This window comes from Littorina saxatilis, linkage group LG3 (assembly GCF_037325665.1).
Source record: "Littorina saxatilis isolate snail1 linkage group LG3, US_GU_Lsax_2.0, whole genome shotgun sequence".
Lineage (NCBI taxonomy): Eukaryota > Metazoa > Mollusca > Gastropoda > Littorinimorpha > Littorinidae > Littorina > Littorina saxatilis.
In genome coordinates, this window is record NC_090247.1 from 4,516,646 (window position 1) to 4,531,926 (window position 15,281).

Here is a 15,281-nt window from a genome sequence, read left to right on the forward strand (position 1 = left end):
CCCCATGCAGGCAATGTTGAGACTTATTTAATGACTTGATAGGTTAGCACCATCAAAGTTTCAATATGAGTGATAACTGGCGTCACTGAAGCTCAGTAAAAGGGGGATTCCACTCAGCTTGGGAAACGCATTCCACGTCCGCATTTAGAGGGTTCGAGGTTTTATTATTTTATTTGCTCGTCATGTCCAACAACGCGTCATACGTTGACAGTGACGCTGCCACTCTGCACGTGCAGCTCCCCCAAGATTGCCGCCAGCAGGGAGGACTTTCCTGACCCCATGGGTCCCACCACCGCCACCAGGCTGCCTTCCTCGATTTGCACTGACATCCTGAAAACAATCAGTTTTACATGGTCATAATTACCAATCTAAATATTATTAGCAGACCTTTTTTTTCTTCTTCTTCTTCTTCTTTTTTTTGAGAGGTAGCGGGGTGCTGAAGGGGGTTGGGGGGGGGGGGGGAGTTTGGGTTTCGGTAGATACGTTGAACAATTAGAATAAAACAAACAATGTTCTGCATTCGTAAATGCACTCAGACTTTTCTTTTAATGTCAGCACCAATCAACATGTTCGTCTTAGACTTGCAACGTTGAACAGTGGGAGAAGAACCATTCTGCGTTACTGCGTGTGTACGCTCAGACCAAAAGGTTCTTCTTCGTAGTACAGCAATACGTTGAACTAGGAGAGAAAAATAGTTTCTGAATGTATTTTTTTATTAAGGAGATTTCTATAGTGCATAACTAAAAGCACTATGTATCTTCTGACAGCAGTTTTGCACAAAAGTGCCTCCTTTGCCTTGCAGTAGTAACGGTACAAATCGTAATACGCCAGTTTATATGAAAAATGCTACCTTCATAGCTTTCAAATCACAAGGGTGTTTGCTTTCACCTGATCGGTGAGGGCTATTTTTATTCCAAAAGACAAAATCGGGTTTTCAAAAAAAAAGGCTTATGCAATACTTACACTTCAAGACATTATTTCTTTCTATCAATTAACTACGTATACGTCTTTTCTTAAGAAAAAAATGGCTTTTCGTCCGGATGTGTGTGTTTCAGTCAAAAACAAAAACATGAGCAATAAATAAATATGAAGCCATACTTACCCTTTCAGACATGGATCTGCATCTTTATCCCAGGAACAGGTAATGTTGCTAATGGCCACTACTGTCTCTGAATAAAAGGAAACAAAGTACAACATATTGTTGAAAATGATGCCAGAGGCCTAAATTACTTTTTGAAGTACCAGTATTTTGCTCAGTTTTTGGTTAACTGTGATGGCTTGTTTGGGTTTCCTCTGCAAAATCTGAGAGAGAGAGAGAGAGAGAGAGAGAGAGAGAGAGAGAGAGAGAGAGAGAGAGAGAGAGAGAGAGAGAGAGAGAGAGAGAGAGGAGAGAGAGAGAGACAGACAGACAGACAGACAGACAGACACAGACAGACAGAACGATAGACAGATAAACAGACAAAACACAGACAAACAGAACGATAGACAGACAAACAGACAGACAGACAGACAGACAGACAAACAGACAGACAGACGCACACAGAAAGAAATACGTATAGAACTGCGCGGACAGAAAGACCTGGCAGAGACAAAGGCAAAGAAATAGAGTCACAGACAGAGACATTCACATAGATCTACAAGATGGAACTACATTCAGATTACCTTGCATTGGATTTACTAGGACGTTGTCTGGTTCTATATCGGTGTGGTTCAAGAACCGTTCTAGTCGCTTCAGCGAAACCGCCGCCTGCAAAAATATAGTAAACCAATTAGAGGTCAAAACAGACAGACAAAAATAGAGACAGACAGACAATGTGTGTGTGTGTGTGTGTGTGAGTGTGTGTGTGTGTGTGTGTGTGTGTGTGTGTGTGTGTGTGTGTGTGTGTGTGTGTGTGTGTGTGTGTGTGTGTGTGTGTGTGTGTGTGTGTGTGTGTGTGTGTGTGTGTGTCTTTCGGTTGAGACGAAAATCCGAGGTCCCTTCGTGTACACTTCATTGGGGTGTGCACGTTAAAGATCCCACGATTGACAAAAGGGTCTTGCCTGGCAAAATTGTATAGGCATAGATAAAAATGACCACCAAAATACCCGTGTGACTTGGAATAATAGGCCGTGAAAAGTAGGATATGCGCCGAAATATCTGCGATCTGCTGGCCGATGTGAATGCGTGATGTATTGTGTAAAAAAAAAATCTATCTCACACGGCATAAATAAATCCCTGCGCCTTGAATATGTGCGCGATATAAATTGCATAAAATAGAAATAAAATAAAAAAATAAATCCCCGCGCTTAGAACTGTACCCACGGAATACGCGCGATATACGCCTCATATTGATTGATTGATGGTGTGTGTGTGTGTGTGTGTGTGTGTGTGTGTGTGTGTGTGTGTGTGTGTGTGTGTTTGTTTGTGTGTGTGTGTGTGTGCGCGTGTGTGTGTTTGTGTGTGTGTATGTGTGTGTGTGTGTGTGTGTGTGTGTGTGTGTGTGCGCGCGTGCGCGTGTGCACGTGGATGTTTGCCCCTGACTCCGTTTTAAAACATACCTTCACCAGATCAGTAAACACCATGGGAGCCACAGTGACGGCGCTTCGCATGATGTTAAGATAGGACAACGTCACAAACACCTCTTGTGACGTCACACCAGTACTTTCGTCAGAGAAGACCCGCGTGGAAAACGTCAGCAGAGACATCTGCAGACAAAAATAGTTTTTTTTAAATTTTATTCTTCGATGCATGTTGTTTTTCGAAACGTTAAGGTAAGAATAAAGGACAAATTATGTAGGTTCTGTTTTTTATCAAGTACCAGCTTTTTCAGCTGATTTGATAACCATAATAACTTGTTATCTAAATATGATTATCCTACATACGTGAGAGAGACACCCGTGAGATAATAATCGTTCAAATCACACGTGTGTATATCATGTAAATGAGGTCATGTCAAGCAAGTCTGGCAGGGACCTGTTTTTCCACTGCTTATGATGCCACAGTCACCGAGACAAACGTCATTATAGAAAGAAAAATTGCGCTCGCAAATTACCCTCGATGAATCTTTAGAACTAACACGTCACGCCACACTTTCAGAGTGACGTTTCTTGCTTTGTCGTAATAGATTACACGAGGCTTTAGAAGAGATCGAGGTTCCAAAACAAGCGTCTTCAATTTAGCTGCCTCGACTGCAGGACATTTTCAGTAAAATACACGAAATACAGTATGTAAGAAAAACAGAATACTACATGGCTTGCTGTGTCGTACCAGATTTACACTCGTTGCTTTTTCAAATAGTGAACAGCTCGCTTTCGCTCGCAGTTCAATATTTAAAAAAGAAATCGTGTAAATCTGGTACGACACAGCAAGCCATGTGGTATTCTCTATATACGTACTCAAATAGGCGCAGCCTAATTGTGACATGCAGAAGCAGTGGTGTGTTGTGTGACAGAGAAGCAGCGAGTTACTGACAGGGAAGGTCAAGGTTTGTCGAAGACAAATACCGTCAGAAAGAGGTCGACAGACATATTTGTAGAGAAACAATAAACGGGGAAAAATGGTCAGACAGCTACAGGGAAAGACAGAGAGAAAATTCTGACCGACAAACCGAGATAAAGACAGGCAGAAGGACAGACAGACAGACAGACAGACAGACAGACAGACAGACAGACAGACAGACAGACAGAGATACACACAAATAAGCACACATGCAGCCAACCAAGAAGAAAACGGCCAACCAGACAGCCAACCAGACAAGTACTCACCAAGAACGGTGCCAGAGTCCACAGCACTGTCTGCGAGGCGTCTAGCAGCGCTACTCGTTTCAGCACGTGCAGCTCGCCTTCTCTGGCACCACACACACGTGAGCCCAGGACCCGCTCCCATGCATACACCTTCACCGTCTGCAAGAAACAAACAAACAAATAGACAATGAAGAGAGAAAGAGACAGACAGACAGACAGACAGACAAACAGACATACAGAGAGACAGAGACAGAGAGACAAACAGAGAGAGACAGACAGAGATAGACAGAGACAGACAGATAAACAGACAGACAGATGGAGAGAGGAAGAGAGCGAGAGGAAGAAACAAATAAACAGAGAAAGAAAAGAAAGAAATAGAAAAGTAAGAAAAAGAGGGGAACTAAAAGGATGCATGGAAAAACACAAACATAAAAACAATTAAAAAAGCAACATAGAAACAAACAGGTACACGCGCGTACACCTCTCATCACACAAGAAACAATATTAAGTTCATCTGGATACATCCCTTTACCTTTATCGCGGCTAGAATTTCAGTGACCATCTTCAGCCTGGAGTCTTTGTGGTCCATCAGTTGTGTCTGCAGCGCGCCTAGTCTGGACATCAAGCATGCGTTCACCGGTAAGAGAACAAACAGCAACCCCGCACCTGAAAAAGAGAGATCAAAGCTGGAAGAGGTACCGAAATATGTACCAAATGGCAAAGCCTACATGACTCGTGTACACAAACACCAATCCATCAACCTTCTTCTTCTTCTCCCTCTTCTGCGTTCATGGGCTCTAACTCCTAAATGTTTTTTGCACTAGTGGGCTTTTACGTGTATGACCTTAACCCATCTGGGATTCGAACCTTGAAACTTTCAAATTGAAGGCCGACGGCTTATATCCGTAGAATTCCCTTGGGAAGACGTCCGAGCTCTCCTCTAGCGCCACTTGCTTAAAATTTTGCTTAAGAAAGGCTCAGAATCAAAAAAACAAGAAAGGTAGGTTGTTGGAACGTTTTAAGAAAAAACGTTCTAAGTTTTGAAAGGCTCAGTCATTCTGACAAAGATACGTACATTTCCACCGTGTGTGTACATACCAGATTTTTTGCTTCAGAACTTTGTTTCAATCTGTCAGACAATGATAGATTTTTTTCGTTAAATCTCGACGAACGAAAAACAATGTAAACTCACCAGCGAAAGCAGCCAAGCCGATAGTTCTGTGCAAAAAATAGACGGAAAGACCAAGCTGTATCGGCCCAGACCAAGCGTAAGGGAGAAAACCCAGAAACACGGTGATATGTTGTGTGTCGACAGAGACCAGGTTGATTATCTCCCCTTCAGGCGAATCTCGACGACCTTTGCTGGAAACCGTCAGTACCTGTGAGACAGCGTGGATTTTATTTTAAAGGCACAGTGCTTCCTTTGAAAACAGTAAAGTTCTGCTCTCTGTCTCATATCTGCCTTTCGCTTATACGTGGGATAAGACCACCCTCGCTCTCACACACATACCAATAATCAACACCCTCACTGCTTTCTTTGCAGAGCAGGCATTTCTTGATACAATATTTTATTCAGATTGACATCAGTGGATTCAAAAAATAATTTCATCGGTGAATTATCATGCTACAAAGAAAGCCTCCGGACTGTAGAGTTGTTGGTGTGCGACACATAATGTGTCACAGTGGAGGAATTGACAGCTATTGGTGTGTGACACATAATGTGTCACAGTGGAGGAATTGACAGTTTTTGGTGTGTGACACATAATGTGTCACAGTGGAGGAATTGACAGTTGTTGGTGTGTGACACATGATGTGTCACAGTAGAGGAATTGACAGTTATTGGTGTGTGACACACAATGTGTCACAGTGGAGGAATTAACAGTTATTGGTGTGTGACACATAATGTGTCACAGTGGAGGAATTGACAGTTGTTGGTGTGTGACACACAATGTGTCACAGTGGAGGAATTGACAGTTGTTGGTGTGTGACACACAATGTGTCACAGTGGAGGAATTGACAGTTATTGGTGTGTGACACATGATGCGTCACAGTGGAGGAATTGACAGTTTTTGGTGTGTGACACATAATGTGTCACAGTGGAGGAATTGACAGTTATTGGTGTGTGACACATAATGTGTCACAGTGGAGGAATTGACAGTTATTGGTGCGTGACACATGATGTGTCACAGTGGAGGAATTGACATATCCCATGTTAAAGGCATGACTCATCTGAGATGGCAAGCCAAATAATTTACACGGCAACCCATATGCTTTTAATTTTACGATACAAAATTAAATTAACAATACAATACAATACAATACAATACAATACAATTCTTTCTTTCTTTCTTTATTTATTTGGTGTTTAACGTCGTTTTCAACCACGAAGGTTATATCGCGACGGATACAATACAATACAATACAATACAACTTTGTCTGATTGTGGAAACTAACAACAACAACAACAACAACAACAGCAACAACAACAACAACAACAACAAACAGCTGCTGCTGCTACTACTACTATACTTGTACTACTACTACTACTACTACTACTACTACTACTACTACTACTACTACTATTGTCAACCTTTTTGAAAATAGCAGCGGTGATGGCAGCTTTGACCCTGAGGCCTAGGGTCATGGTGAGGTGAAAGGTCAGATGAAAGAGCAGTGCTTGAAGTATCAGTGACGCACTGAGAGCGGCGCCAGTGACGTAACCTCGCCATGCGGGCACTGTGACGTCATCACACAATCTGATTAGTTCCCTGGAACACAACAAACAAAGCAATTTGTAAATTGTCCTTGATTAACAAATAACAAGAAAGATAAGTTTATGGAACTTTGAATCATAGACAAAAAGAAACACTTTATTAGAACTTCAACGTTATGTTCTAACAAAGCCACAGTTGGCTTTAGCGCAATACATTTATTAAAAATATTTAGTCAAGTAGCTGTCGAACTCACTGAATGAAAGTGAACACAATGCCATTTTTCAGCAAGACCGTATACTCGTAGCATCGTCAGTCCACCGCTCACGGCAAAGGCAGTGAAATTGACAAGAAGAGCGGGGTAGTAGTTGCGCTAAGAAGGATAGCACGCTTTTCTGTACCGCTCTTTGTTTTAACTTTCTGGGCGTGTTTTTAATCCAAACATATCATATCTATATGTTTTTGGAATCAGGAACCGACAAGGAATAAGATGAAAGTGTTTTTAAATTGATTTGGACAATTTAATTTTGATAATAATTTTTATATATTTAATTTTCAGAGCTTGTTTTTAATCCGAATATAACATATTTATATGTTTTTGGAATCAGCAAATGATGGAGAATAAGATAAATGTAAATTTGGATCGTTTTATAATTTTTTATTTTTTTTTTACAATTTTCAGATTTTTAATGACCAAAGTCATTAATTAATTTTTAAGCCACCAAGCTGAAATGCAATACCAAACCCCGGGCTTCGTCGAAGATTACTTGACCAAAATTTCAACCAATTTGGTTGAAAAATGAGGGCGTGACAGTGCCGCCTCAACTTTCACGAAAAGCCGGATATGACGTCATCAAAGACATTTATCAAAAAAATGAAAAAAACGTATGGGGATTTCATACCCAGAAACTCTCATGTCAAATTTCATAAAGATCGGTCCAGTAGTTTAGTCTGAATCGCTCTACACACACACACAGACAGACAGACAGACAGACGCACATACACCACGACCCTCGTTTCGATTCCCCCTCGATGTTAAAATATTTAGTCAAAACTTGACTAAATATAAAAAAGATCCCACTGTACACAGGGAGAACCCAGGCTGTTCTAATTTTGACATCCGATTCCCTCTTGTAGCACCATGTGCATGTCCAAGGCACACAACCAGGGCCGGACCAAATGAGTTGTAAGGGGGGGGGTTCCTCCTTTTTTGGGGGGGGCAAATCAGCGGAGTGGCGAAGCCACAAGCACGCGCCTGCAAAGCAGGCGCGCGAACTAGGGGGGTCCGGGGCATGCTCCCCCGGAAAATTGTTGAAAAACGGTTAAAATATGTGCAATCTGGTGCATTCTGTGCCTTGTTTTGAGGGTTAAGAGCAGCATTGTTTTGGTACTAAAACTAGTAAAAGTCAAAGCAAGGTACATGCTTTTTCCAGGGGTGGGGTTCCGGAACCCCTGGAACCCCCCCCCCCTGGGTCCGGCCCTGCACAACCTCTTGATGGACTGTTGACAGGAGATCATTAATTGTGGACATTAAACTCACTTGCACAGTCCTTACCCAAACAACAACAACAACAACAACAACACCACCACCACCACCACCAACAACAACAACAACAACAACAACAACAACAACAACAACAACGCAGTCCTTACCCCAGCAGTAACGGGTTGGCAAGTAGCAGTAGATCGTGAGGTAGTTTGAACAAGTTGCTGACCAAGGTTGACCCAAAGAAAGTCTTGACCAACGTTCTACCCAACGAAAGTTCTCCAGCTACACTATTTCTTTCCCTCGGTCCGTTTTTGTCGTCTTTCCAGGCTTTGTCTCTTTCAACGATGTCGATCGTGGAAAGCACTGTTTTGCTTTTAGTCTCGGAAATCTTGAGTGGAAGTCTCGTGGAAATTTCAACAGACTTGTGGTCTTGGTTCCATTGTGCCGAGAGTAGTGGAGTCTTCTCGTTGACCAAGCCGGTTCGCCGAGACTGTTTTCTTTGCTTGCTGGTTGAGGCGTCTGCGTCTGCCCTGCTTTGTGGGAGAAAAAACAAAAAGACCAAAAAGCACTGTACTCACGTTAAAAATGACGAACATGGAAGAGTCGCCATTGTATATTGGAGAAAAATCAGTCAAATACATGGCTTTTATCAACTTTAGGGTTAAACACAGAACAAGATAGACAGGTTACGGCAATCAACTGTGGTTCTGTGTACCTTGTGAAATCAGGAATCTGGTGTTATATGGGTTGTTTTCGAGGACAACATGCACACAAACTTGAATGTGGAGTATTCTTCAGACCAATATCTGTACAATCGACAACTGATTGGACGTAGAACAGCTGGAAATAAAAATAAGCGGATTGCGTATACTCATTCTTACACAAAGCGTCTTTAATGAGGGTTGCTTATCCGAACAGAGCCAGAAACCAATATTTTTGTCTTTGAAACAACGATGTAAGCTTGCACACAATAGGCTGCGGTTATAATGGGGGTACACGGCACGCAGGAACATCCATTTTTGTGGGACATCGTCCATCATGACGTTCATATACTAATGTCATGGGATTAAAAAGCATGAAATAAAAAAAATAAAAAATACTGTATTTCCAGTGGCTAAATGTATACTCCACGGTTATATCTGAAAACTGTACGCTTTATTGATATTTGAAGGAAACTGTTACCTTTCCGCGGCCGGGTTACAGGGTCGGCGGAAGATTTGATTTTCCCAAAACACTTCCCCAGCGTTCAACATCCTGTCACGTGAGTTAAGCTCGTAGACGTCATCCTCCATCAATTCGTCTTTATAGCCACGTGACATCAGCCTGCCAATCAAAATGTTGACTTTATGAATATTCAAGGTAACGTGAGAAGTTCAGATTCAGTTTACAGAAACGTTTCAGTAGTCCCGTTCTAAAGTTGTTGTTATCATTATCTGCTAAGCTTACTTTTCTTTGGAAATCGTAACCCCGGGGCTTTCTTTAGAAAATAAAGTTTTGCGTATACTTTCTTAAAAAAAGGCTACGTTCCTACTTTATAAAATTGACGTGACTACCACTAGGGACTCCGGAAAAAAACATCGCGGAAGTGAGTTCTTTGGTTTCGTGAGAAGTCTTTAAAATATAATTCTCATTCAACTTTTGCAGCTTTTAAGAAAATGGTGATTTACAAAAAAACTGAAACTTATAATACGTTATGAAGGGCAGCATGGTATTCTATTCTTCGACATCATATTTGATCAATATAATAAGGTGCATCTCGAATTGGCAAGTAAGTACATATACCTTCCTTTCCGTGTATAAAATCACCAGAGATCTGTCCAGGATTTTTTTGTTTTGTTTGTTTGTTGTTTATTTGTTCTTTTCTTGTATATATACACATGAACATAACATACAGCATTCACGAGGTTTATCGACAGAAGATATGACTGACTACTCGTTGACTTCACATGCACACACACACATACCTGGACAATATGGTGGGTGGGGCTAAGAGGGGGTGGGGGGTGGGGGTAGGTGGGTGGCTGGGTGGGGACGATGGTCACACTTTTGAATATACCTGCACAGTGGCAGCATATAGCCTCAATATATTCATAGGGTACTTCTTCTTCTTCTTGTCGTTCGCTGTTAGATCGTCAGTCCGGACTGCAGGGCGAAACGTGCTGTCCTCTCCAAGTCCTCTTTGGGGCCATATAGCTTCTTTTGTAGCGCTGTCTCCTCTGGCCAGGTGGTGTCCCTCAGAGCACTGTGGTATGGACAAGCCTGCAGGATGTGCTCTGCTGTCTGATTTTTGCCACACGGACATAGGGGTGAGGGAACTAGCTTCAGCTTTGTGGCCATATGATGGTTTAGTCTGTTATGTCCAGTGCGGAGTCTGAGTAGGACGACTTGTTCTTCACGTTGGAGCAGGTGGTAGTCATCTTTCTCCGCTCTGGTTTTCCTCTTGTTTTTGATGATTGTCTTTTTTTCCTTGTACTGCAGCTGGGACGTGAACTGTTCCTTTGAGGCACCTTCCTTGGCAAGTTTGTCTGCAGCCTCGTTTCCTGCTATGTCACAATGAGCGGGCACCCACTGAAGCACGACCCTTCGGTTCTGAGCAACCTGTTGGAGGGCGTTGTTGAGCTCAGTTTCTTTGTTGGCAGACAGAGCTTGGAGTGCTGACATTGCGTCTGTCAGAAAGACGACCTGAGGGCATTCATGGTCTGATCCGTCAACTATTGTGGCTGCTGTCTTCAAGGCCTGTACTTCTGCACTATAGTTGGAGCAGTGCAAACCTGTGGGAATGCTCGCTGTTTGTGCCTCTCCCTCTGGGTACCGAACTAGAACGCCGGCTCCTCCATCTCTCACAGCATCAGTGGCTGATCCACGCTTCTTCAGGGTAGTGGTCTGCAATCATGGCCAGGGTAAGCGCCTTCTTACTGGTGTCACTCATGTCCCGTGATGTCACGCCTTTCACAGTTGTGTTGATCTCGAGGACCCTCTGGTTGGCTTCCCAAGGTGTTGGGCATGTTCCTGTGGCATCGAGCGGCAGAGTGCTTTCCGGCAGGTGGGGTAGGTACTGTCGCTTGAGGCTTCTGCTTTGGTGCACAAAGCTTGAGCGTTTCAGCCTGTTCCTGATAGGTTTTTCCATTCTGCTGTTCATTGGGTGCTTTGGTAGGCTTTTGTATTTCTCTGCTTGGATGAGTGTCTTTGTGTCTCTTCGAGTGATCAACGGTTGGACTCCTGTCAGGGACTCCATGGTCTTGATTGGAGTTGACCTCATTGCTCCTGTCAGGATACGGAGTGCTTGATTCTGGACTTTGTCCAGGGCTTGCAGGTTGGATTTGCAAGCGCTTGACCAGGCTGGGGCTCCGTATTCAAGTTGGGGTCTCACCGTGCCTTCATACAGTGTCTTCAGGGTCTTCTCACTGGCACCCCAGTTTGTTCCAGCCAGCTTTCTCATGATTGCCAATTTGCGTCTGGCTTTGTTTTCTGCTTTCTGGGTCTGTGGTTTCCAGGTCAGTCGTTTGTCGAATGTGACACCGAGGTACGTTGGTTCGTCATCATTCCTGAGTGGTGTGTCGCCAAGTTTGATGACTCCTGGCTTTTGTTTTGGGGACAAGGTGAAGAGTGTGGTCGTGGATTTCTCTAGATTGATCTTGACACACCAGTCGTCTGCCCAGGCTGCAAGTTTGTCAGCTGCCAGCTGCAGGCGGTATGTTGCTGTGGTTGAATGTTCTTCGGTGCACCACATTACCAGATCGTCAGCATATAAAGCAGCTTTGACTCCCTTTGGCAGTTCAGGCAGCAGATCGTTGATGAAGATCAAAAAGAGAGTTGGCGAGATCACTCCGCCTTGTGGGACACCGTGTCGTATCAGAACCCTCCTGCTCAATCGGCTGCTGACTGTGACCCTCGATCTGCGGTTGTGCAGGAAGGATCGTATCCAAGACAGCATCTTTCCACTGACTCCACATCTCTGTGTCTTCACCAGAAGGCCATCTGTCCACACTCTATCAAACGCCTTCTGTAGGTCTATCCAGGCTGCAAAGACCATCTTCTGATTCTGGAAGGCATCCTCAATCTCCTGAGACAGGTAGGTGGCCTGGTCTTCTGTGCTCTGGAACTGGCGGAAGCCTGCTTGCTCTGGTGCAAGGATGTCTTCTTTCTCCAGATACCAAAGAAGGCGTTGATTCACCATCCTTTCCATGGTCTTGACCACACAGTTCGTGAGGCTGATTGGACGGTAGCTTGGGGCTTTCTTCTTGTCTTTTCCTTTCTTGTGTATAGGGATTATTGTAGCCTCTTTCCAAACTTGTGGGACTTGGCCTTCTTTCCAGCTGAGGTTGAAGATGTCGAGAAGCTTGCCAACAGCAGCACTTCCCAGATGGTTCAGCATTTCGTTGGATATCCCATCGGGCCCTGGCGACTTCTTGTTTTTCAGCTTGCGTAGTGCCGGGCGTAGTTCCTGATGAGTGAAGGGTGCTTCCATGGCTTCTGGGCTAGCTTTGTTGTTTCTCCTTTCTCTTTGTTCCTTTCTTGCCTCCCTCTGTTTCTCTGCTCCAACATTGAGGTGGCTTTCGCTTGCATAGCTGTTGGCAAAGTGATCGGCGGCTTGCTTTCCAGTAAGGATTTCGCCTCTGTCTTCGATGGTGATGTTGGCTCCTCTCACTTCCTCATCGCTCAGCTGTTTGGTAAGTTTCCATAACTTTTCTCCATCTTTCTCCAAGTTAAGTGAGGCTGTCTTCTCTCTCCAGCTTCTACGGATAGCTTGCAGCTTTTCTTTCAGGAATCTGGCCTTGGCTTTTTGGAGGCAGTTGTGGTTCTCTTGTGAGGGGATCTCCTCCGCGTTCTTCCTGGCAGCCTCAAGATCATCTTGGAGTTCTTGTAGTAGGTTGCTCCAGTATGGCTTGTATTCTCTACGGGCTCCACGTGGGATGGTCTCTCTGGCTGCCTGTAGGACACAGGAGTTGAATTCCTTTGTGACAGTGTTGATGGCCCTGCCCTCTACCCGGACGCTCCGTGTGAGCTCACAGGTCCTGTGTCTGAAGAACGCCCAGTTGGACTTCTTGTAATTCCACCTCGCGTGGAGTGGCTGCATCCTCATACAATGCTTGTCGATTGTATGGTAGATTGGACGGTGGTCGCTTCCACCAAGTTGCTCTCCCACCTCTCTCTGCATGCTTCCATGCAGATCTTCCGTGCAGAAGGCAAGGTCTGGGGTAGATGTGCTTTTCCAGCGTCTAGAGTAGAAGGTGTGGGAATCATGTGGGTTGTTCACCAATTGTAGCTGATGATCGTCCTGCCAATTCTCGACCTCCTCCCCTCGTCTGTCCATGTGATCGTACCCCCAGCTCTGGGAGTGACTGTTGAAATCCCCGAGCACAAGGAAGTGGGAGTCGTCGGTTGGAATGGTGTCGAGAGAAAGGGGCCGATCACTGGGGCAGTAGTAGTTCAGGATGTTCATTTCCACTGAGCCACTCTTGATCCTCAGCTTCTGGTACTCTGCTCCTTCCATGAAAACCTCTGTCTGGCAGGCACTGATGTTGTTTCTCACCAGGGTCAGAATGCCCCCTTTGTGCCTATTCTCTCGGTCAGACCTGAAGGTCTGATAGCCTCTGATCTTGAAGGCTTTGTTGCTCTGCAGGTGTGTCTCTTGTATGCAGCATACACTCACTTTCTTGTCAAACAGTGTGTGCTCTAATTCAGTCTTTTTATTGAAGACTCCTTCGGCGTTCCACTGCATGGCAATCAGCGGTTGCTGTCGTTTGATGTTTCGGCCAGTTGCTCTCCCCCGCTGTCCCCTGGCTCCACGAAACAGCTGGGAGGGACCGCCAGTAGCTGAGGTTGGGCTCCTTTGAGGCATGGAGCCCGGCGCTGCACCTGCCTGGCGGGACGTCACAGGGCGAGCACCATCGCGTGCATTTCGGACTGTCGACATTTCATTTTGCGTTTTTGCGTGGATCTGTGGTTGGTTAAGGTGCGCCTGTTGGCCCAGATCCTCCGACTTCAGCCCTTAGGTTTCTTTCGGGGTTACCCCGCCCTTAGTTCCTGGCTCAAAAACCTAACCCTGGGAACACATGGGGGATTTCTTACCGGGGGTCCCACCCCGGGGCTAGAGCTTTTAATGCGGCTCTTACCCGCATGGTGTAACCGTCATCGGACACGTAGGGCATTTATAGGGTAGTCAGTGCCATCTGCCAACCCACCCCGTCCTGGTAGGGACACCGCTAGTTGGTCCGGGACTGCTTATTCTATATTCGCAGCTGGCCCCCATATCTGGGGGCCGTTCCCCTATCCGCCACCTGGGGACCCGCCGGGTTGAGGATAGTCGCCCCCCTACTGAATTGGAAGTAGTCTGTTCCCGGATTCATAGGGTACAATTATAGGCGTACACTAACCGTATAATCTGTGTTATGGGTAAATGGAATATGGAAAGCCACTCACAAAATCTGTATAAGGTGTCCATAAAATCTTCCTACGGCATCAATGAAAAAAGTGTTTATAAAAACACCGATCTCTTGAACATTGACCACAATTATTATTTGCAGGCTTATACATGAGAGGGCATCAGCATACCGCTAAAGACGTACACACATTTTACAGGCTTGCTGCTTTTTGTGCAGAGTGGGAAGTTTGGCTGAAATAATCGTTAGTGACAGCAATGTCAATCTCCAAAAGTAACGCATCAAAGAGTCCCCCCTATGTACCAGAGGCAACTACTCTGTTGATTTTTAGTATTCGTCCCAGTGGAAGAATGCTCTTTGCTTATGTTAAAACATTGAACAGATCTATGGTAGTTTGCACGATCGTTTACACTAAATGCACTGTATATTTAAGATTTATTTATTTATTTATTAAGGAGATTTCTATAGCGCATAACTAAAAGCACAACAGCAGCACCACTAAGGTAAAGATTAATTAATTAATTGATATATGAAAGTCAGGTTTTACCTGTTCGTCCAGCAGTAAGTCAACCAAGCAGGCAAGGATGAGGAGTTTTCAGGTGTTTTGTCCTGAGCAGCAACAGATAAATAAAGATAGATACGGTAAGAACATGCTGTTTGTTTTTTCTCTGAACTTTATCTTTCTTGTTGTCTTGAATGGGGTTCCTCTGATGCATTCTAGACTGTTTGAATATACTCATATTTCTCTGTTTTATCTCCAAACTTATGTTTCTGCTTGTTTCGAACAATTTATCCTTAGTGCTTGATTCAAATGGTTTTTCTATAAAGTATCAAATACTATTTGTATAGACTTTTTTTGTAGCTACTTTTTCTCTGAACTCATTTCTCCGATTGCTTGAATTAGTTTTCTGTTGATTTGTCATAGCCTTTTCACAGACGTTTTTGTCACTGGACGTTCTCAAGACTTTATCTGTC

General features: G+C 44.3%; 1 protein-coding gene and 1 long non-coding RNA gene across 2 annotated transcripts; both read right to left on the reverse strand.

Moving 5' to 3' along the window:
• Nucleotides 1–18: 18 nt before the first annotated feature.
• On the reverse strand, nucleotides 19–4,345 carry LOC138961077 (multidrug resistance-associated protein 1-like). Its single transcript, XM_070332671.1, has 6 exons — nucleotides 4,256–4,345; nucleotides 3,745–3,882; nucleotides 2,539–2,685; nucleotides 1,663–1,747; nucleotides 1,103–1,169; nucleotides 19–330 (listed from the first exon to the last, which is right to left on the reverse strand). Exons 1-6 carry the CDS (start codon nucleotides 4,343–4,345, stop codon nucleotides 198–200), a joined length of 660 nt encoding a protein of 219 aa, XP_070188772.1. The 3' UTR covers nucleotides 19–197.
• A 1,993-nt stretch (nucleotides 4,346–6,338) lies between these two features.
• Nucleotides 6,339–14,918, reverse strand: LOC138961468 (uncharacterized). Its single transcript, XR_011454192.1, has 4 exons — nucleotides 14,854–14,918; nucleotides 9,106–9,246; nucleotides 8,088–8,453; nucleotides 6,339–6,491 (listed from the first exon to the last, which is right to left on the reverse strand). It is a non-coding gene; the product is annotated as an uncharacterized lncRNA (long non-coding RNA).
• Between the last annotated feature and the right edge of the window lie 363 nt (nucleotides 14,919–15,281).